The sequence below is a fragment of the Ochotona curzoniae genome, unplaced genomic scaffold (genome assembly GCF_017591425.1).
Source record: "Ochotona curzoniae isolate NIBS_2020 unplaced genomic scaffold, NIBS_Ocur_1.0 contig_1976, whole genome shotgun sequence".
Taxonomy (NCBI): Eukaryota; Metazoa; Chordata; class Mammalia; order Lagomorpha; family Ochotonidae; genus Ochotona; species Ochotona curzoniae.
Genome location: NW_024465279.1, coordinates 1,726,757 through 1,748,133, shown reverse-complemented (window position 1 = coordinate 1,748,133; position 21,377 = coordinate 1,726,757). Strand labels below are relative to the sequence as shown.

The following is a 21,377-nucleotide window of genomic DNA, read 5'->3' as shown; positions in this document are numbered from 1 at the left end:
TCCCACTGGTCACTTTAGAATAGAACTAACAGTTTCAAGGGTCATTGCTTACCTTGCAAGCAAGCACCAGGATCCCAAATGGACACTGGTTCTTGTCCTGGCTGCTCCACTTCCCATCCGGCAGCATGGGAGGGCAAAGCCTTGGGACCCTGCACCCACGTGGGAGACCAGGAGGAGGCTTCTGGCTTCGGATCAGCTCAGCCTTAGCCATGGCAGCCATTAGAGTGAACAGGCAGATGGAAGATTTCTCTCTGTGTAATTCTTTCAAATTTAATTAATAATAAATCTTTAAAAAAAAAAGCCTTTGCCACTAGAAACTACCCAAGCAAGTTATATGGCTTTATCTGATTCTCAGGTAAGCCCCAGACAGGGGACTCCAACTTGGAAATGAGTTTAATTATTACACTATCTCTTCAGAAGGTCTTAATGAGATGTTGTTACTCATCTTAAGAGAAAACACGCATTTGACAGTTATTCAAATCACTCTGTGTGGGCAGCTTTTGCTCCCCCACATGAAACTTCTTAATTTAAAAGAGTTGTTCTGGGTCCCGTGTGGTAGACTAATGGCTAAAGTCCTCACTTGCACTTGCCAGGATCCCATATGAGCATCACGTCTTATTCAGGCTGCTCCACTTCCCACCCTGCTCCCTGCCCGTGGCCTTGGGAAGGCTGCGGGAGGGCAGCCCAAAGCCTTAGGACCCTGCACCCATGTTGGTGACCTGGAGAAGGCTCCTGCCTCCTGGCTCCTGACTGCCTAGGCTCAGCTCCTGCTGTGGCAGCAGCTTGGGGAGTGAACCAGCCAGACGGAAGATCTCTTTTTGTAAATGTGACTTTCCAACAACAATAAATAAATCTTTAAAAAAAAAAAAAACAGTTTAACACCATTGCACCCTCTCAAATCCATGCGCAATAGGGAAGTGATGATGCTTTTTCCAAACTCGTTTACATTGTAAATAAAACAACAAAGAAAACATCCAATCCCAGGGATTAGTCTAAAATTTCAAACTTGAGAGCCAAAAAACGTTCTGTAAAAAGAAAAAAAAAAAAAAATGGAATCCCATCCTGCTGCAAAGGTTCTCAACCTTTATACATCTTAAACTAAAATCACAGGACCTCAAACCGTGAAACAGCCAGTCATACCCAAAAGCTTAAAGATGAAAATAAAGAGGGTGGCATTAAGGCAGAGTTGATGAAGTGGCCTCAGACACCAGCATCCCTGCATTCCCAATCCAGCTCCCTCCTGGTGGCCTGGGGGTGCGGCAGAGGATGTGTCCTGTGCTTGCTTGGGTCTTGGCCACTCACAATGGAAACAGAGAAAACTGGCTTCAGTCTACCCCACCCTTGGCCACTGTGGCCTCTGGAGCAGATAAAAGCTCACTTGCTCTCACGCGCACACGCGCTCTCTCAAATAAAAATTTTAAAGATACTTTAAAAAAATCAATAAAATAAAATAAAAATACAAGTATTAGCCTGGGATGCTGTGCAAAGAGCCGCAGAGCTTAGATAAGGCAATGTTAAAGGTCTTTATTAGTTCCATTATTTCTAGGAGATTCTAATTAAGTAATCCTTTATTGGGGGTGAGCAAAGGATATCAAACTGAAGCCCTAACAGAAACATACTGTTAATTTGAACGTGGTATTTCAATATGCACTGTATGAAAATATTTTCCCAGTTTTTGCTTATACAGTAGTCTCCCCACACCCATCTCAAACATTCCAAAAATGTAAGTGAAAAAACTCCAGAAATACGCAATTTCCAAATTCTAAATTGCGCATCATTCTCACTAGCAGGATGAAATCTGCACCTGCACTGTCGGACTCTCCCGCCCTGGGCCTGAAGCATCCCTGAAGGCATCCATCCGAGCTGAGTGCTACCTGCCAGACCCAATGCTGAGCTCTGCTACTGCACACCTGGCATTACAGCGCTTGCTCAAGGCAACGCAATCAAAACAGAAAATTCCATCACAACTCATTATCACTGTTCTAGCTTTCAGTTATTGTGGTGAATCTCTCATGGGACCAAGTGTATAAATTAGATTTTACCACTGGAAAAACATAGCACACTTCCACGAGTATCAGGAGGGGCAGGCACTTGGCCTAGCAGTTTAAGCCACTGACAGGATTCCTGCACCTCACGTCAGAGTGCCTGGGTTCAATCCCCAGTTCTGGCTCCTGATTTCAGCTTAATGCACGCTGGCAGGGAGCAAGCGATGGCTCCAATAGCTGGGTCCCTGCTATCCACAAGGAAGACCTGTACTAAATTCTCTCTTCTAACTTTAAACCTGACCCAGCTCCAGTCACCGTAACTATTTGAGGAATAAACCATTGATTGGAAGTTCTCTCAGCTTGCCTACTTGTCAAATGGATACAAATGAAAAACAAATCACAATCTTACCTTTAACTTCCATTGTTTTCGTAACTTTTTTTAAAAAAGATTTTTATTGCAAAGTCATATAAACAGAGGAGGAGACACTGAAAGGAAGATCTTCTGTCCCATAGTTCACTCCCCAAGTGACTGCAATGGCCAGAGCTGCCCCGATCTAAAGCCACAATCCAGGAACTTCCTCCAGGTCTCCCACACGGGTATAGGGTCCCAAGGCTTTGGTCCATCCTCGACTGCTTTCCCAGGCCACAAGCAGGGAGCTGAATGGGAAGTGGGGCTGCTGAGATTAAAACCTGCACCCATGTGATCATGGCACTTGCAAGGTGAGGATTTTAGCTGCTAGACTACTGGACCGGGCCCTGCAAACTTCTTAAAATACTTTTCATGCAGGGTGCAGCAAGATGTCTGGACTAGCTAATCTTCCACCTCCAAGCACAGGGAACCCGTATAGGCTGCTCCGCTTCCCACCCAGCTCCCTCCTTGTGGTCTGGGAAAGCAGTTGAGGACGGCCAAGGCCATGGGACCCTGAACTCACACGAGGGACCCAAAAGAGACTCCTGGGTCCTGGTTTCAGATCACCGCAGCTCCAGCTGTTGTGACCATATGGGGAATAAATCAGAAGAGGGAAGATCTGTATCTCCTTCTCCCCACAGATCTGCTTCCCCAATAAAAATTTAAAAACAAAACAAAACAACTCTCCAGTATGTTCACCACTGGGAGACTTCAGGTGTCTCGTGGAGGTACTGAACGTAGCCCCCATTAGGTAAGGGACAGACTACCTGTAAAAGTAACCCAAAGCTGCAGACTGAAGAGTCTAAAGCTCAAGTTCTAACAACACCTGTCTGCTGGATCTCATGCACACACTGTTAAATTTACAGGAGACAATCACTTTAGTTCTGAGCTCTGGCACAAGTGTTAAGCATCTTGAAACCAACCTGAAGTTCTCAGGATGCAGACAGATCCCAAAACAAACCAGTTTTTCCTGAACAAGGAGATTCCAGTGGACCTGAGTCAGTGTAGGTCCCTTCTGGTTGGGTTTCCTTGGTCTATTTTTTCATCTGTTTGAGAAGCACAGCAACAGAGAGAGGAGCCAAAGGTATTTATTGTCTCCTACGGATTCACTTTCCAAATGCCCATGAAAGTCAGGAGCACGCTAGGCTGAATCCAGGAGTTGGTGAGGAACTCCTTGTCGGTGGGTGGCAGGGACCCAAGTGCTTTTAGGCTATCTCATGGTGTACCTCCCTGGCACAACAGCAGGAAGCTGGGTTGGAAAGGAATATCAGCATCAAAACCACTCAAGGAACACCCTGGGAACGTTCTTCTCTACGCTGAGATCTGAGCTGTCATGGAATGGCCATCCCATCCCCAGGAGCTGACACAGTTTGTCCCACCCACCTTCGTGCATACCTCGACCCTACCCCCACACTAATTGGAGGCCCTCATAGGCGTGCATCCCTTCCAACTACGTAAATATTAAAAAAAAAAAAAATTTTTTAGGGCTTGGTGTGGTGGCGCAGTGGTTAAAGTCCTTGCCTTGCATGCCTGGGATCCCATATGGGCGCCGGTTCTAATCCCGGTAGCCCAGCTACCCATCCAGCTCCCTGCCTGTGGCCTGGGAAAGCAGTCAAGGACAGCCCAAAGCTTTGGGACCCTGTACCCGCGTGGGAGACCCGGAAGAGGCTCCTGGCTTCGGACCGGCATAGTATCAGCCGTTGCGCTCACTTGGGGAGTGAATCATCAGACGGAAGATCTTCCTCTCTGTCTCTCCTCTCTGTATATCCGCCTTTCCAATAAAAATAAAATAAATCTTTTTTAAAAAAAATTTTTTAAAGGGAACTGGGTGCACTGGCCTAGTGGCCGAGTCCTCATCTTGCATGCCCTGGGATTCCTTATGGGCAGCAGTTCATGTCATAGCTGCTCCACTCCCTGTCCATCCCTCTGCCTGAGGCCTGAGAAAGCAGCGGAAGATGGTACAAAGCCAAGGACGCTGTACCCACATGGTAGACCAGGAGGATCCTGGCTTGGATGGGCTGAGTTTCAGCTTTTTTGACATAAGATTTTTCTTTGTCTCTCCTTCTCCTTGTAAATCTGCCTCACCAAAATAAATAAATAAATAAATGATAGACCTTACAGAAATTTTTTAAAGGAAAGGAGTATCATAAACTTGAATTGAAACTTTGATAAAGAATATGGGAATTGAAAACGGCAGCTTACTCCACCGAGCTAAAACACCCATTGTGTCCCTTCTGTTTTAACCCTTTAAAAAAAAAGAAACCTGGGGGCCCGGTGTGATAGCCTAGCAGCTACAGTTCTTGCCTTGCATGCACCAGGATCCCATGTGGTTACCGGTTCTAATCCCAGCGTCCCCACTTCCCATCCATCTCCCTGCTTGTAGCCTGGGAAAGCAATTGAGGATGGCCCAACAGCCTTGGGACCCTGCACCTGCATGGGAAACTCAGAAGAGGCTCCTGGCTCCTGGTTCCTGGCTTTCGATTACTTCAGCTTTGGCCATTTCAGCCGCTTGCAGAGTGAACCATCAGATGAAGATCTTCATCTCTGTCTCTCCTCCTCTATATATGTGCCTTTCCAAGAAAAATAAATAATATCTTAGAAATAAATGAAGGGAGGGAGGGAGGAAGGAAGGAAGGAAGGAAGGAAAAAAGGAAAGAAGGAAGGAAGGAAGGACAAAACTAAACGAAACGGGGCCCAACAGCGTGGCCTAGCGGCTAAAGTCCTCAATTTGAACGCACCAGGATCCCACAGGGGCGCCAGCTCTAATCCTGGCAGCTCCACTTCCCATCCAGCTCCCTGCTTGTGGCCTGGGAAAGCAGTCGAGGACGGCCCAAAGCTTTGGGACCCTGCACCCGCGTGGGAGACCCATAGGAAGTTCCTGGATCCTGGCTTCGGATTGGCATAGCACCAGCCATTGTGGCTCACTTGGGGAGTGAATCATCGGATGGAAGATCTTCCTCTGTGTCTCTCTTCCTCTCTGTATATCTGACTTTCCAATAAATGAATAAATCTTAAAAAAAAAAAAAAAGAAACAAAGCAAAAGAAAAAAATCACTTTAGATTAACCAGTTTTTTCCTTACTGTTCCTTTTCCCACCTTATAAAACCCCTTTTAGTGGGAGTCATCATTTTATTTCATAGACTGGAGTGGCCTCATTCATAAATTGCAAATAAAAGTCAATTAGATCTTAACCATACCTGTTGTAATTTTGTCTTTCGACAAATCTAAAATATTCCAATAAACATCATTTCAACCTTTAAAGATCTGTACCAACACCTCAACCTGTGCCCGTGTCACCAACAAGAGAAACCACAGTTTGAGTTCCAGGCTCCTGGCTCCGGCTTGGCCCAGCCCTGCTGGTTGTGCACACTTCAGGGAGTGAACCACTGGATGGCAGGTAATTTCTGCCTCTGCTTTTCAAGCGAAATAATAATGAACAAATATTTGTAGAAAGAACTAACTAGAACAGAAGTATATAGCTAGGGAGCCAACAACAACCACCACACACACACACACACACACACACACACACGCGCGCGCACACACACAGGTGGCAATTCAGACTTGACCTCCAAAGCCCTGGTTTGCTGCTTCTAATCTAGACCTCCAAACTGTGTCAACAGACAGCTGTATTCCCTTGCAGGGCTGCCAGTAAATGTGTATGCATTGATCTCATTTAGCTCTTCCCTTCTGCCCCCAGAAGACGACCTATGAAATACCTGGGCATCTAATCAACATATCAAACCAGACACATTAAGCAAGAAAGCTTCTGCATTAATTAGGGCTCTCTTTCCCACAGAAAGGTAACTAAAGCTGTGTGGGGGTCTGAAAAGTCGGGGGGGGGGGGGAGCTCCAGAGTGCTTCGGTGCAGTGTGTGGGGGCTGACCCCGACAGCAACCAACTCCTAGTCCACATGGTAACTGCCAATCTAATATTTTCCAGAAGTCTTTTTGGCAACAAGTTTAGTACTAGGTGGGCTGAAACAAAACAAAAAACAAAAAACAAAACAAAAAACACAAAAACAAAACAAACAAACAAAAAAACAAGGTCCACAATCCTTTCCATTGCTAAGTTTCTAGCACAGGGCCAAGTAAGTAGTTAAGACCGTCCAGGGTGCCAGGTCCCACACAGGAACGCCTGGTTGGACTCTGGCCAACCTGACCCAGCTTCAAGTGAATGCAGGCCCAGGACACAGCAGGAATGGTGTAAATGAACCAGCTTCCCACTACGCATGTCAGGAAACCCTGGACCGAGTTCTTGGCTCATGGCTTCTGCTCTGACCCTAGCCTGAACCCAGCCAGCCGCAGTCCCACCCCAATCCAGCCTTTGTCAGTTTTGAGGGAGTGAACCAGCACTCAAATTCTTTCTCTGTCGTCTCCCAACAAAAATTAAAAACATCCTGAACACAGAACCACGGCTCAGGCGGTCATTACAGAATTCAGACATTCTGAGTTGCTAAGACGGTAAAAAGTTACCTCAAAGTAGTTTAGGTGTTTCCCTAAGCTAAAAGAATCAGCTGGGAATATAAATGGAAGCCAGAGGTGCAGTGCAGACAACCCACACTTCGGAGAGACACCAGTCTGTGACAGGAAGCCAGCATCCTTCCGTGAGACGCCAACTTCTTTACAGCGCAAGCACACACTCCAACAGCACCTAAGGTTATATATACTCTGCACTTGCTGTCAACCCTACCTTGGAACCAAAGAACCAAACAGGGTAGGCTTTTAGGAGAAAAGGAAACATCCAGTTCGAGAAACTAAATTCTGACATGATCTGACTCTTGCTAAGATTTCTGCCCACTAAAATGCCCTGGTCAGTCTGTGCTTGGCCATGCCTTCACATGTGCCATGCCTACACGACAAGGAGCTTCACAAACTCTGGACCAGGTCCGGGTGTTGTGACAGGAGTCCCAGAAGGCGTGACACTGGAACACACATAACTGATGAGTTTCCCAACACGGAAGGTCATTTCCCAGGCTGTACGCCAGTCCCCTACGCCCCAACAGAGTCAGCCATCATAAACTACCCCCGCAGGGCTCTCCTGAGCCATGACTCCCCTACAAGGAAAATGTTTAAAAGTTTTCCTCCCAGAGAGAATGGAGAGGAGATTGTGAGAGTCACCGGCACAGGAAACACCAAACAATGGAGTCCCTGTGGCTTCAGTGGCCTAGGCCACCCAGGCCTCTCTATTCAGCTGGCAGAGGACCTGAGCAGACGGATCAGTCCGGCAGCTGATACAATGATGGAGGGCTGATCAAACTGAGGGAGACACAAAGACGCTTTCCAACAGTTACTTAACGGATGTCTGCTGAGCAGCATTTTACGTCCGACGAGAGACGTGGGAACTGTGGAGCAGCATGTCTGAGACGCCTGCCTCTATCTGAGCATGGCTACACAGCCTCAGACCCAGCTCCCTGCTAAGGCATCTTGGGAGGCAGTGGACGATGACGTAAGTGCTTGGGCTTCCAGCACCACATGGGGAGACCCAGATGGAATTTCTGGCTTTAGCCTGGCCCGCTTTCAGCTCTTTCAGGCATTTGGGAAATGAACCAGGGAGATGGAAGATAGATTTGTCCCTCCCTCTGTCACTTTGCCTTTCAGACAGAAAAAACCAAATAAGCTTTAAAATATTCTAACAAAGGAATCTGATGGGGCCCAGTGCGGTAGCCTAGAGGCTAAAGTCCTTGCCTTGCACACACCCGAACCCCATGTGGGCACTGGCTTGTATCCCTGGTGGCCCTGCTTCCCATCCAGCTCCCTGCTTGTGGCCTGAGAAAGCAGTCCAGGACGGCCCAAGGCCTTGGGACCCTGCACCTGCGTGGGAGACCCAGAAGAGTCCCTGGCTCCTGGCTTGGAATAGTTCAGCTCCGGCTGCTGCGGCCACATGGGGAGTGAATCAGCAGATGAAAGACCTTTTTGTCTCTCCTTATCTCTGTAAATCTGCTTTTCCAGCAGAAATAAATAAATCTTTATTTTTTTTTTTAAAGATTTATTTTTATTATTTTTTCATTGGAAAGGCAGATATACAGAGAGGAGAGACAGAGAGGAAGATCTTCCGTCCGATGATTCACTCCCCAAGTGAGCGCAACGGGCCGATACTATGCCGATCCGAAGCCAGGAGCCTCTTCCGGGTCTCCCACGCGGGTGCAGGTTCCCAAAGCTTTGGGCCGTCCTCGACTGCTTTCCCAGGCCACAGGCAGGGAGCTGGAAGGGAAGCGGGGCTGCCGGGATTAGAACCGGCGCCCATATGGGATCCCGGGCGTGCAAGGCGAGGACCTTTAACCACTTGCGCCACCGCGCCGGGCCCAATAAATAAATCTTTAAAAAAAAAAAAAAGAAAAGAAAGAAAGTCAGAGAGGGAGACAGAGGGAGAGAGGGAAAAGAAAGGAATTGAATTTGATGAGAGGTCTTTCTTCATATTTCCTTTCTGATGCATTAACCTCAAGAAGAGGGAACCCGGGCCTGGTGCACTAGCCTAGCGGCTAAAGTTCTTGCTTTGCACGTGTCAGAATCCCATATGGGTGCCGGTTCTAATCCCAGCAACCCCACTTCCAATCTAGTTTGTGACCTAGGAAAGCAGTCAAGGTGGGCTCAAAGCCTAGGGGCCCTGCACACGCATGGGAGACCAGGAGAAGCTCCTGGCTCCAGATCGGTGCAGCTCTGGTCGTTGCAGTCACTTGGGGAGTGAACCATCCGATGGAGGACCTTCCTGTATCTCCTCCTCTCTGTATATCTGCTTTTCCAATAAAAAATAAACAAATCTTTAAAAAAAAAAAAGAGGGAACCCATGAGGAACAAATGGCATCACTGTCACTTGAGAGTTGTGACACTTGAGTGTCACAATTGCATGACACACACCTAAGATTTCCAAAACACTAAAACATCCATTCCCATGTGGTCCCTTCTTACGACAATGGCAAAACGAATCCCAGGCAGGCTGTAGGTTTTGCTGAATTCTTAGTGTATGCACTCAACAGAGCTCTCAACATAAAACAAATCTGAAAAAGCTGATGTCACTTTACCACTAATTTTAGCAAACTTGATCACCACAGTCCCTGGACTTCCTAGGCAACCTGTAAAAAAGTTGCAATAAAACACAGCAGCTGTGGAGAACAACCATTCTTAATCACTGTAGAACTCATGGGACTGGTGGGTCAGTGGTTCTGCCATTGCGGGGTGACAGTGTCTAACACTGGGGTACAGAATCAAATGACTGACTACCCGAGTCTCCCTAGAGCAGCCACATACGATCTTCCTGCTCAGAGAAGTGAGTTTAGGACTGAATATTTTTGTCTTCAAAAGTATGTTAAAGTCCTCACTGCTGGTACCTGTAAACATGGCCTTATTTGGAAACAGATCTTCAGGAATGGAATCAAGTCAAGATGAGGTCACCCTGGATGAGGGTGGGCCCTAAACTGTAGATTGGAGTCCCCATAAAAAGGCTGTGAACAAACAGCTGAAGCCCGTCTTGTGCTGAGGTGGAAAGCGAAGGTGGACCAGCACGTGCCAAAGGCTGCCAACAACCCCCAGAAGCTGGAAAGGGCAAGGGTTCTCCACGGAGCCTTAGGGAACAGTTTGTACCAGCACCTGCTTCTCGCTCGGACTTCCGCTGTCGAAAGCCCGAGCTGTTGTGGAACTTTGTCGTGGCAGCCCTAGGAGGCCAGGGCACCTTGCAATGGCTGTCCATCTCAGAAAGAAACCAAACTGCCATGACGAAGGGATCTGGACATCCCCTCAGCTCACCGTCCCTCCTTCCCAGCCTCCTCTGCCTGCCAGCTGGCACTGCCCGTCAGCGGGCGCACCGGCCTCCCTGCGACTCCACCAAGCCGACAGCCCAAGGTCTCGGCCGCAGCAGGCCACTCCATCTCCCCTTCACCGAGCCTCTCTGCTGGGAGGGTTCTTCCCTCCTGCTTCCTCCGTCTCCCTCATGTCTCCTTCTTCAAGTCACCTCCCGTGTGATGTGTCCCCCTAACTGCCGGCATTTCCCACCCTCACCCCACGATCCTCACCCTCCCTGCCCCCGCTCCACTTCCTCACACACCGAAATGTCCACACCCATTTTCCTTAGCCCTTAACTGGGCTCTTCTCAGTGTGTGCTGAATCACAGCGAGCTATGTAGAAATGAATGAATTCTTTCCGGACAGGTGAAATTTTACACAAAGCTGACTGGGTGGTGAAAAACGTTGCTCCTAATGAAGTGGCTGCAGATGGGAGAGCAGGCTGCAGGTGGGTGCCCAGGGGCCAGGCAGACAGTCCGTGAGGTCTGCCTGGCAAGCTCCAGGGGCCGTGGACCACCGCCCCCCTGTGGAAGAGGGGTAAGCAACTCTGAAGCAGCCTCACAAGATCTTTATAAAAGCAAACAAACTCTTACTTATAATTTGGGTCTCTGGCCACACCCCAAGAGAATGTAATTTAGTCTGAGCAGCTGGGAAACCCAAATCTAAACCTAGCCTCACCAATGCATGACGCGGGCATTTTTATTGTTTAGGGTCTGAGGAGAAGGTCCAGGAAAAACATTTGCTAATGCTACTGCCCTGCGAATACACAAGCGCTTCTCAGAGTGGAAAACTTCTGATCATCACATTCCTTAAAAGAAACAAAAAGCAAAATCTTTTCAGTCAAGCCAGGAGCTTGAAAAACAGCTCCTTCCGCGTGAAGGAGGCCATCCACACCCTTTTCCAATCCGGTCTGAAGTCAACACTTTTTCACTTTTTTCCTTCCTTAATTTACTTTTTTTTTTTTTCAAAAAAATGTAAAAGCACATTTAGCAGAAAAAAAAAAAAATCGAAGTTTTTCTCTACCTTGGGTTCTGGCCCCCGGTCCTGCCAATCCTGCAGCTGAATCACAGGACTCCTTGAGGGGCGATCTGATGGGCGTTTCGGCTTCAGGGGTCTCAAAATTACCGTCAGAATCCGAGCTGCCAAGGGGGAAAAATGAGGAATTACCACTTTCAACGGTATTTCCGACACCCTCTGAAAGCCACCTAAGCACGAGGGCTCCGCTGCGGCATTTCCGGCTAACTTTGGAGCACAGCTGGGCCAGCAGGAGGCTGCTGGGGTCTCCCCCTCTGACCTCCCCTCCGGAGCTTTGCTCCAGCACCACGCATCTGCGAGGTCATCCGGGAGCGGGTGGAAACGGTGCTGGGGGGCTTTGCCAACAGACTCCTTTTCTGGCGAGGCCTTGCCAGAGCTCGAAAGATCCCCGTGGGGTCCTCCCTCACCCCCTCCAGCAAGCCCACTTTTTCCTCCGCAGGCCACTCCACCTGCCAGGAATGCCCTGGGCCAAGACACGCCGCTGCTGTCACCTGTCCTTCGCAATCACGCGGCTGCAGAGCCCACCATGTCTCCCAGCTGCCGGGGGCCTGTCAGCGCGCGACCTGCACGCACGGCTGCTGCGGGGGCCCCCCCAGGGCCGGCTGTAAACTCCACCGGGGAGGCGTGTGCGTGTGTGTGTGTGTGTGTGTGTGTGTGTGTGTGTGTGTGTGAGACGGAGTAGGGGCGGGGGGCCGGGACGCCAAAGCCCGGTGAAATCTGACCGAGGCGGATGCGGAGAGACTGCAGATCCTGGGTGGGTTCAGGAAGGGGAGAAGACGGAACATCCTGAACTTTCGATCGCACCGCGGGGAGGGGGACCAGTTACCGCGGCGGGGAGCCGGCAGCACCGACCCCAACGCGGGTTAAGGCGGGTGGGCGACTGCACACACGCACACGGACACACGGACGCGCACACGGACACACGGACGCACGCGGCCGGCGGGCGGGGACGAGGCGCGGATGGAGCAGCCACAGCGCTAGCACCGGTGCACCTCGGCGGGGGATGCTGTGTACTTGCCTGAAACTCAAGGATTTGGTCTCGGCTTGCGAGTCCTCCTCCTCCTCGGGGTCGCCCTCGGGGCCTCCGGCCTCGTCCTCGCCGGCGCCCCCGCCGCGGACGGCTGACCACGTCCACTTGGCCCACTGCACGGGGGACAGGATCTGCCAGGGGCTGAACGCCATGAGCGCGGCTCCTCCGGCCTCCGCTCGTGGCGGAGGGGCGGCGGACGGGGACGGGGAGAGCCTTCTTTTCCTTTCAAAATGGAGGGAACCGGTGACAGGCGCCCGAGAGCGTTTCCAGGCGAGGCGCGGATGTGGTTCAACGAGCGCCGTCGGGGGCCCGCGGCGGACAGCCCGCTTCCTCCTCGTCCTGGCTTCCACCCGGCGCCCTCCGCGCCCAGCTCGCCCAGGGCGAGGCTCTCTCCGGCGGGGCCTCCTCGGGACCCCGGGCCGCGGCGCCCGGCGGCTGCAGCTCTCGGGTCTGGGGCGCCCGCCTCTCGGCCGGCCGGGCGCGCATCAGCTGCTGCTGCTGCTGCGGGAGCCGCGCCCCAGGAGCCGCCCCCTCGGGCTGCACCACTCGCGCGCGCGGCCGAGGGGGGCGGCGGCGGCGCCGGGCCTTTGAAGTAGGCGGCGCGGCTGTCGGGTCCCCCCTCCGCCGCCGTGCGCGTTGGTTCCGCCCCGCGCGCGGGCCAGGGGGCTTCCCGGCGACGGCGACGGCGCCTCTGGCTGCCGGCCGAGGACCCCGGCGTCCCAGCTCTGGCCTCGTCAGAGACCTGAGAAATCCGATTTTTTTTTTAATTAGCATTATTATTTCCGAGTCCGGCCGCGCTGCGTTTTTTCCGCCTTCCGTTTTTATGTGTTTTATTATTATTATTATTATTATTATTTTGGTATGGGCTACTGTCACTTAATGGCGTTCGTGGTACCGGTCTGCAGGGAAGTTAGGCCCCTTTTGGAGGGAGGGAGCGGGGAACACGAAACTTAGAGGTGACGAGAGATCGCGCTTTCCCCTTCCCTTCCCTGGACAGCGTGGACCGTTTGGCCTGCTCGTCTTGCTCCCAGTCACTTGCAGCGTGTGGGGATCCGTCAGTAACGGCTGCCAGGCTGCCAGGTGCCGAGGTGGCAAAGGGCAGGAGCTGGGGGTCGCAGGGGTCTCCCCGCCCCGCACGATGCTCTGAGGTGACCAGGTGTGCACAGACCTGAGAAATCCACTCCTGGTCCAGGCTTCCTTTCCGACAACTTTCCAGAGCTTTGCTTGCTTCCCAGAGGAAGGCGGAGGCTGAGGGCAAGCTGGATGGCAAAGGGGATGGCAGCCATCCTTCGTTTTCCATGTAGACTTTTTTTTTTTCTCCTCCCGCCTGGTCGTATCACCGCTTGCACTGGAGTCGGTTGCCTCAAACATTGGGCAGGAGGGTGACCTCATTCGGATGAGGTGTTCTTGGTACCAAACCGTTTGTCATTGTCCTGGGTTGCCACTGGGTGATAAAAACGAGAGCCAAAATGACACAGGGCTGCGCGGTTGGTCTCGCCATCATGGAAGGGCAGGGATTCAAAGAAAAAGGAGATGCTTTAGAATTCATTCCAGCCTCTAGCCAAAGATAAACACGGCTCTCGGGCGTGTTCTGCAGCCTGCCAAGTGCAACAGGCTGGCAGGAGTCCTGATTTTAGGCCCACAGGAAAAATACCACATTATCTGACTGTTTTGAGGGTTTTTTCACCAAAGTAAACTTTAGATCCAGGCTCCTGGGTACCAGGATTTGATACCAATGTTCCAATGCTTGCTTGCCTAGAAATACTGCTACCCACATATTAGGTCCTGTTCGTCCATTCTGGTGCATAGCTCTCAACATTTGCATTTCTCTGCACCCTGCTGTGGGAGCACCTCCTAAAAAATACACAAATCCTCTGGGTTGACGTGAGGTGGCAGTTCCTCATCCCTGGCTACTGGGACGTGTGGAAAGTCATGAGTGGTTTCCCCCCTTTGTTTCTACCCTTCCCCAGGAACAACAAGAAAAAAGTAGCAGATTTGGAAGCAATGAATTGCCCCAATTTTCCCTAAACCTCCATCCTTCCCACCCTGATCAACCATGTAATCATTAAAAAAATAAAATGTATTTAAAAAAATAAACAAATCAGGGCCTGGCACAGTAGCCTAGCGGCTCAAATTCTCGCCTTGCCCGCATTGGGATCCCATATAGACGTCAGTTTTGTATCCTGGCGGGCCCCACTTCCCATCCATCTTCTTGCTTGTGACCTTGGAAAGCAGTGGAAAACAGCGCAAAGGCTTGGGACCCTGCACCTGCATGGGAGACCCAGAACAGTCTCCTAGCACCTGGCTTCAGATGGTCACAGCTCTGGCCATTGCGGTCACTTGGGGAGTGAATCATCAGACAGAAGATCTTCCTCTGTCTTTCCTTCTCTCTCTATATCTTACTTTCCAATAGAAAATTACATTAAAGTAATATACAAATCAAAATTGCTAGCAAGATCCTGAAATCTATTTAACCAAAAGGCCTGGGAAACTGTTGCAAGGTCAATTGCAGCAGTAATGTCTAGCTTGAACCAACTAACTACTGTTTTTGAAACAATAATCCCTTCGCCTGCAGAACTGAACTTTTATGGGGGCGGGGGGGAACTTCTCCAACCCTATCCCAAGATCTTGGTCCTCCACCATCTAGACTTCATTCATTATCCAGCCAAGGGTCAGGACTGGGAAAACAGGCTCATTTTCCAGCTTTTCTGCCATTTTTGTATCCCAAACCCTCATAGAGGCAATCACTGGGATAGTTTAGTGACGGGAAAGGGGCATTCTGAACAGTCATGCCAGGACTCTCAGCAGAATGAACAATGTCCCTCCAGGGGTCTGTGCTGTGGTGCCACCTGCAATGTGGTCATCCCATTATGGATGCTGCTTCGAGACTTGGCTGCTACACTTTTTTTTTTCAGTAGATTTATTTATTTTTTCAGAAAGGCAGATATACAGAGGGAAGGAGAGACAGAGAGGAAGATCTTCCACCTGCTGATTCACTCCCCAAGTGGCCAGAACAGCCAAAGCTGAGTTGATCTGAAGCCAGGAGCCTCTTCCGGGTCTCCCACATGGGTGCAGGGTTCCAAGGCCTTGGACCATCCTTGACTGCTTTCCCAGGCCACAACCAGGGAGCTGGAAGGGAAGTGGAACAGCCGGGACATGAACTGGCACCCATATGGGCCGGCCCAAGTGGATCGGCCCCTGTACCCATGTAGCAGATGGAAGAAGCCTCCTGCAGTAACTCCTAGCTTCAGACTAGCCCAGCTCTGGCCATTTTGGCCATTTGCCGAATGAACCAACATATGAAAGAATTTCTGGGCCCGGCGGCATGGCCTAGCGGCTAGGGTCCTCCTCGCCTTGAACGCGCCAGGATCCCATATGGGTGCCGGTTCTAATCCCGGCAGCTCCACTTCCCATGCACCTCCCTGCTTGTGGCCTGGGAAAGCAGTGGAGGACAGCCCAAAGCTTTGGGACCCTGCACCCGTGTGGGAGACCTGGAGGATGTTCCTGGATCCTGGCTTTAGACTGGCACAGCACCGGCCGTTGTGCTCACTTGGGGAGTGAATCATCGGACGGAAGATCTTCCTTTCTGTCTCTCCTCCTCTCTGTATATCTGACTTGGCAATAAAAATAAAGAAATCTTAAAAAACAAAAGAAATAACTTTTTTTAAAAAAGTTCCTTTTCACAAGGCAAATGACTACTCGTTTAGTAGAGTTACTGTGGGAATATGGCAAGAGGCAGGGTGGGCCATAATTGTGAAAGATTCCATATGCTTGCTGAAGGGTTAGAACTTGCTTCTCTGGTATGGAGAACAAACACAAACGGCCACCCAGCTAGGGGAAGGGAGTAATGGGGCCTGGGTGCCAGTGGGGTATCTGGACAGCGACTGCCCTACCCAGTTCCTGCTGCCCAATGTTGCCATCAGGCATTTTCATACAAAACCAAAATCCTCGTTTTAAAAGAAACTTCACAATATTATATGTTTTTACTAGCTTCAGTTGTCGCAGGAAAAACAAAGCCATCTGTGATTCTATTGTGTACAAAGAGCCTTGACTGGCAAACAGGAAGCATGAGGCGTCGAAGCAAGTAAAACTTCCATTTAGAAGGATCATTCTGGAAACTGGTTTTTTTGACCGAAAGGTTAAAACCCTGCTTTGGGAGGCTGGCGCAGTGGTGTAGTTAGTTAAGCTTCTCTTTGCAGTGCCAGTATCCCATAGGGACGCTGTTTCGAGTCCTGGCTACTACACTTCTAATCCAGTTCCCTGTGAATGTGGCTAGGAAAGCAGTAAAAAGATGACCCGAGTCCTTGGGACCCTGCCACCCACATGGGAGACCTACAAGAAGCTCCTGGCTCCTGGCTGCGGATAGGGCCAGCACTGGCCATTGTGGCCACTTGGGGTGTGAACCAATGGATGGGAGATCTCTCTATGTAGATCTCCCTTTCCAGTGAAAATAAATACATCTTGAAAAAAATAACCCTGCTTTGGGAAGCCTGCATCATGTGTCACAAACCTGAGTCTGAATCCAGCTCCAGCTCCCATATTCTTGCTACTATACACCCAGCATGACTGTAGCGTCTGTCTCAAGCATTTGAGTTCTTCATTACTGGCTTCAGCCTGTGCCAGTCTTAGCTGTTGTATGGATTTGAGAAGTGGGCCAGTATATGGAGGATGTCTATCACTCCTTCTCTGCCTTCAAATAAATTGAAAGCGCATAAAATATTTTGTTAAAAATATCACTGCAGTAACAGTTTGACAGCTGAGATGGAGGGAGCTGAGACTGGGAGAAGACAAACACTATCGACTCTTAGCTTTTTAAAAATTTCTTAAGATTTAGTAATTTTTTTAAATTGGAAGGTCAGATTTACAGGGAGGGGGAGAGACAAAAAAAATCATCTGCTGGTTCACTCCCCAAGTGGCCAGAGTGGCCAAGCTATGCCGATCTGAAGCCAGGAGCCAGAAGCCTCTTCCGGGTCTCCCATGCGGGTGCAGGGTCCCAAGGCTTTGGGCCGTCCTCGACTGCTTTCCCAGGCCACAAGCAGGGAGCTGGAAGGGAAGCAGAGCAGCCGGGACACAAACCAGCGCCCATATGGGATCCCGGCACATGCAAGATGAGGACTTTAGCCACTAGGCTACCATGCCCCAATCCTTAGCTATTTTACCCCTTGAAAACTTCAGTCCATGTCTCTGAGATGACAGAAATGCCACTAGGCAGAGTTCTACTGTTTTAGCTTCTAGAGATCCTAAGGGGAAAAAAAGAAACTGTATTTTTGCAACTAAATAGTGGTAGAGAACATCCAGCCACGGGCCACATAAGATATATAATATCATGCAATCTCGGGCCCGGCGCCATTGCCTAGTGGCTAAAGTCCTCGCCTTTAATGCTTCCAAGATCCCATATGGGCGCCAGTTCTAATCCCGGTAGCTCCACTTCCCATCCAGCTCCCTGCTTGTGGCCTGGGAAAGCAGTCAAGGACGGCCCAAGGCCTTGGGATCCTACACCCGCATGGGAGACCTGGAGGAGGTTCCTGGCTTCAGATCGGCGCAGTACTGGCCTTTGCAGTCACTTGAGGAGTGAATCACTGGATGAAAGATCTTCCTCTCTGTATATCTGACTTTGCAATAAAAATAAATACACCTTTAAAAAAAAAATCACACAGTCTGGCCTTACCAAGGCAACTGCAGGTAAGGATAAAAATTCCGTAAGTCTATAGCAGGCTAGTTTTTTTTTGTTTGTTTGTTTTTAATGTTTATTTGAAAGGCAGAGTTAGAGAGAAGGAGGTGGGCGGTGGAGATCGGGAGAGAGAGAAGCAGAGAGGGAGAGATCTTCCACTTGGGAGTTCGTTCTCTAGACAGCTGTAACAGCTTGGGCTGGGCCAGGCTGAAGCCAGGAACCTGAGACTGCACGAGCCTCCCACATGAATGGTGTGGATCCAAGCTCCTGGACCATCCTCGGCTGCTTTCCCAGATATGTCAACAGGGAGCTGGACCGGAACTGGAACAGCCGGGACTTGAACCAGAACTCACACAGGATTCTGACACTGGGGAGTGCAACTCAACCCAGTGCATCACAGCCTCCCCAGAAGGTTAATTTCCAAGTTGCTATTGTTGTGTAGCCCATAAATGATATAAATATCCAAATGGCTCTTGGCAGAAAAAAACATCGCTTTATTCTTGTTACTATAACATTCATCATCAAAGAGCTAATTCGGTGGGGTTCTCTCTTGTTGCCATCAAGGGTCGACTACGTTTTGTGGGTTTTGTTTGTTTTATTTTTGTTTTACTTTGTAAGAGAATTTGCTTTAGTTCTCCACTGTGGGTGTAGCAGTGCTCAAGAAGCAGTGGAGTCCAGTTAAGTCAGTCTGTTTAAGTGAGGAAAGTAACCCCTACATTATCCCGGATTCCTTTCCTCCAACTACCACAAATCCAAAGCTGAAAACAAGCAAAAGACAAGACACGAGAGCCCACTTCGAGCAGGGAGCTATCTTTAACTCTGCGAGAACATCTGTTCCAGCAGTTGAACTTGGTCCTTCCTGCTATACAACATTACATCGCCTACAGAGCCTGTCAAACAGGAAGGACATTTTGTGTGATTGCTCTTACTGATTTAGCACGTTTTCTGTCCTTCTGTTGAACTCAGATTGCGTTTCAACAGACTAGGCCTTTAAGAAAGTACACAGCTTTGTATGTGAAACCTTCAAGAGTTAAAAAAACAAAACAAAACAAAACACCTGCAATCTTCCCCCTGGGCCGTGGATGAGTTTAAATTTCCAAGAAGGAGCGTTGCTCCAAAACCTGCAATGCCTGCTTGCTTTCCGTTACCTGTTTGGGCGGGAGCTTGGGTTTTATAGAGGCTGAAAGAATTTAGGAGATCAGGGCCGAATTAGACCCCTTATCCTGCAGCCACCTGATTTCTCTCCTCTGCCCAAATCCTCCAGGACATCCATCACAGACCAACCTTTAAGATTACCCTGGGGCCCGGCGCCGTGGCCTAGCGGCTAAAGTCCTCACCTTGAATGCGCCGGGATCCCAAATGGGTGCAGGTTCTAATCCCAGCAGCTCCACTTCCCATTCAGCTCCCTGCTTGTGGCGTGGGAAAGCAGTGGAGGATGGCCCAAAGCCTTGGGACCCTGCACCAATGGACCGGCATAACATCAGCCCTATAAACTAGGGCTGATGTTATGGCATAACAGGTGAAGATCCGACTTTCAAATACATAAATAAATCTTAAAGTAGGGCCCGGCATGGTGTGGCTAAAGTCCTTGCCTTCAACGTGCCAGAACCCCATGAAGGCGTCGGTTCTAATCCCGGCAGCTCCACTTCCCATCCAGCTCCCTGCTTGTGGCCTGGGAAAGCAGTCCAGGACGGCCCAAAGCCTTGGGACCCTGCACCCAAGTGGGAGACCCAAAAGAGGCTCCGGACTCCTGGCTTCAGATCAGCGCAGCACCGGCCGTTACAGTCGCTTGGGGAGTGAATCATGGGACAGAAGACCTTCCTTCTGTCTCTCCTCTGCTCTGTATATCTGACTTTGTAATAAAAAATAAAGTAAATCGAAATAAAATATCTTAAAGTAAATATATAAGCTAAAAAAAGCAGCTGAATAAATGGCAAGACATAAAAATGTTCCACACTAATAAAGTGAAATATTGTGAAGAGGATAATATTCAGCCCTTAATTTATATAGTATAATTTCAATCAAAATTCTTAAAGAATTTCTCTTAGAATTTGTCAATATTTTTGCAAAAAAAAAAAAAAAAAAGATCATCTAGCAAAGCCAACGGATAAGCATACACATGAAACAAACAAACAAAGCTGAGGGCAGGTGTTTGCCCTTGCCGTTAGGATGACGGAGCGCCTACGTGTGGTGACCAGCTCTGGCCCGGACTGCAGCTTCCCGCTAAGGCAGGTCCGGGCTGGCAATGGCGTTTCCGTAATCGGGAGACCTACACTGACCTCCCGGCTCCTGGCTTCGTCCCGGCTCAGCCATTTGGACCATTTGGGGAGGGAACCAGAGAAGGGAGCTCTACTCTGCTTTTCTAGAAGCCAACACACGGGCATAGCACACTAAGCCTCTGCCTGTGCCACTGGCATCCCAGCCCCAGCTGCTCCACTTCTTCCAGTCTAGCTCCCTGCTAAACAGCCTAGGAAAGCAGTGAAAGATGCCTGAAGTCCTTGGGCCCTGTTCCCATGTGGGAGATCCCAAAGAAACTCCTGCCTCCCAACTTTGGACCAACCCAACTCTGGCTATTGTGGCCATTTGGGGAGTAAATAGTGGATAGAAGATCTTTCTCTACTTCTTTGGCTAACTCTGCTTTTCCAATGAAAATAAATCTTTAAAAAATTAAATAAATTTTATAATAAAATGTTACAATACAAATTAAATAAATTTTTTAAAAGATTTATTTGTTTTTATTGCAAAGTCAGATATACAGAGAGGAGAGACAGAAAGGAAGATATTCCATCCGATGATTCACTCCCAAAGTGAGCGCTACGGCTGGAGCTGAGCTCATCCGGAGCCAGGAGCCAGGAACTCCCACACAGGTGCAGGGTCCCAAAGCTTTGGGTCGTCCTCGACTGCTTTCCCAGGCCACAAGCAGGGAGCTGGATGGGAAATGGAGCAGCCAGGACTAGAACCGGCACCCATATGGGATCCTGGTGCATTCAAGGTGAGGATTTTAGCCACTAGACCACGGCGCAGGGCGCAATTAAATAAATTTTGAAAAATGAGCAATAACTGAAAGTTAAGAAAGGAATTTTCTACAAGACACATTTATGAAAAAAAAAAAAAATAGGGGGCAGATCCTTGCTCTGTAAGACAGAACAGGAAACCAAGGGAAAAAAATCTATAAGAGACTGGAATTTATTACATGACAAAGATATTATATATAGTATAAGGGAAAATAGATGATCTAAGAAATAGGAGACTAATTAGCTTCCAGTGGGAAAAAAAAAAAGATAGATCAAGTCAAACACTTATCTCAAAGCTTAAGCCAAGAGAAATCCCAGATGGATTAGATGGCTAAATAATGAAAACCAAAGCAAGGAGGGAAAACAAGCTAAAAGCAACAGGATCTGTCAAAGCGCTGGGGCAGGACGGCTGTCCAACTTGGAAGTGACGGAGGAAGTCACGTGCAGAATAAAGACG

The 21,377-nt window shown here is 49.5% G+C and overlaps 1 protein-coding gene across 14 annotated transcripts in view; it reads right to left on the bottom strand.

Annotated features, from left to right (window-relative positions):
- The window catches only part of TACC1 (transforming acidic coiled-coil containing protein 1), a 105,482-nt gene that overhangs the window by 54,660 nt on the left and 29,445 nt on the right, over positions 1–21,377 (bottom strand). For 5 of the 14 annotated variants that reach the window (XM_040970334.1, XM_040970317.1, XM_040970343.1 and 2 more), the window contains exons 1-2: positions 12,224–12,463; positions 11,194–11,309 (exon numbers count right to left, since the gene is read on the bottom strand). The exons of 1 other annotated variant lie outside the window; for it this stretch is intronic. In XM_040970334.1, coding sequence (XP_040826268.1) covers positions 11,194–11,309; positions 12,224–12,387 — 280 coding nt within the window. In that variant the 5' untranslated portion in view covers positions 12,388–12,463. Of the gene's footprint in view, positions 1–11,193; positions 11,310–12,223; positions 12,611–21,377 lie in introns of those variants that run through there. 8 more of the 14 variants (XM_040970370.1, XM_040970379.1, XM_040970383.1 and 5 more) reach the window with 3 other exon arrangements.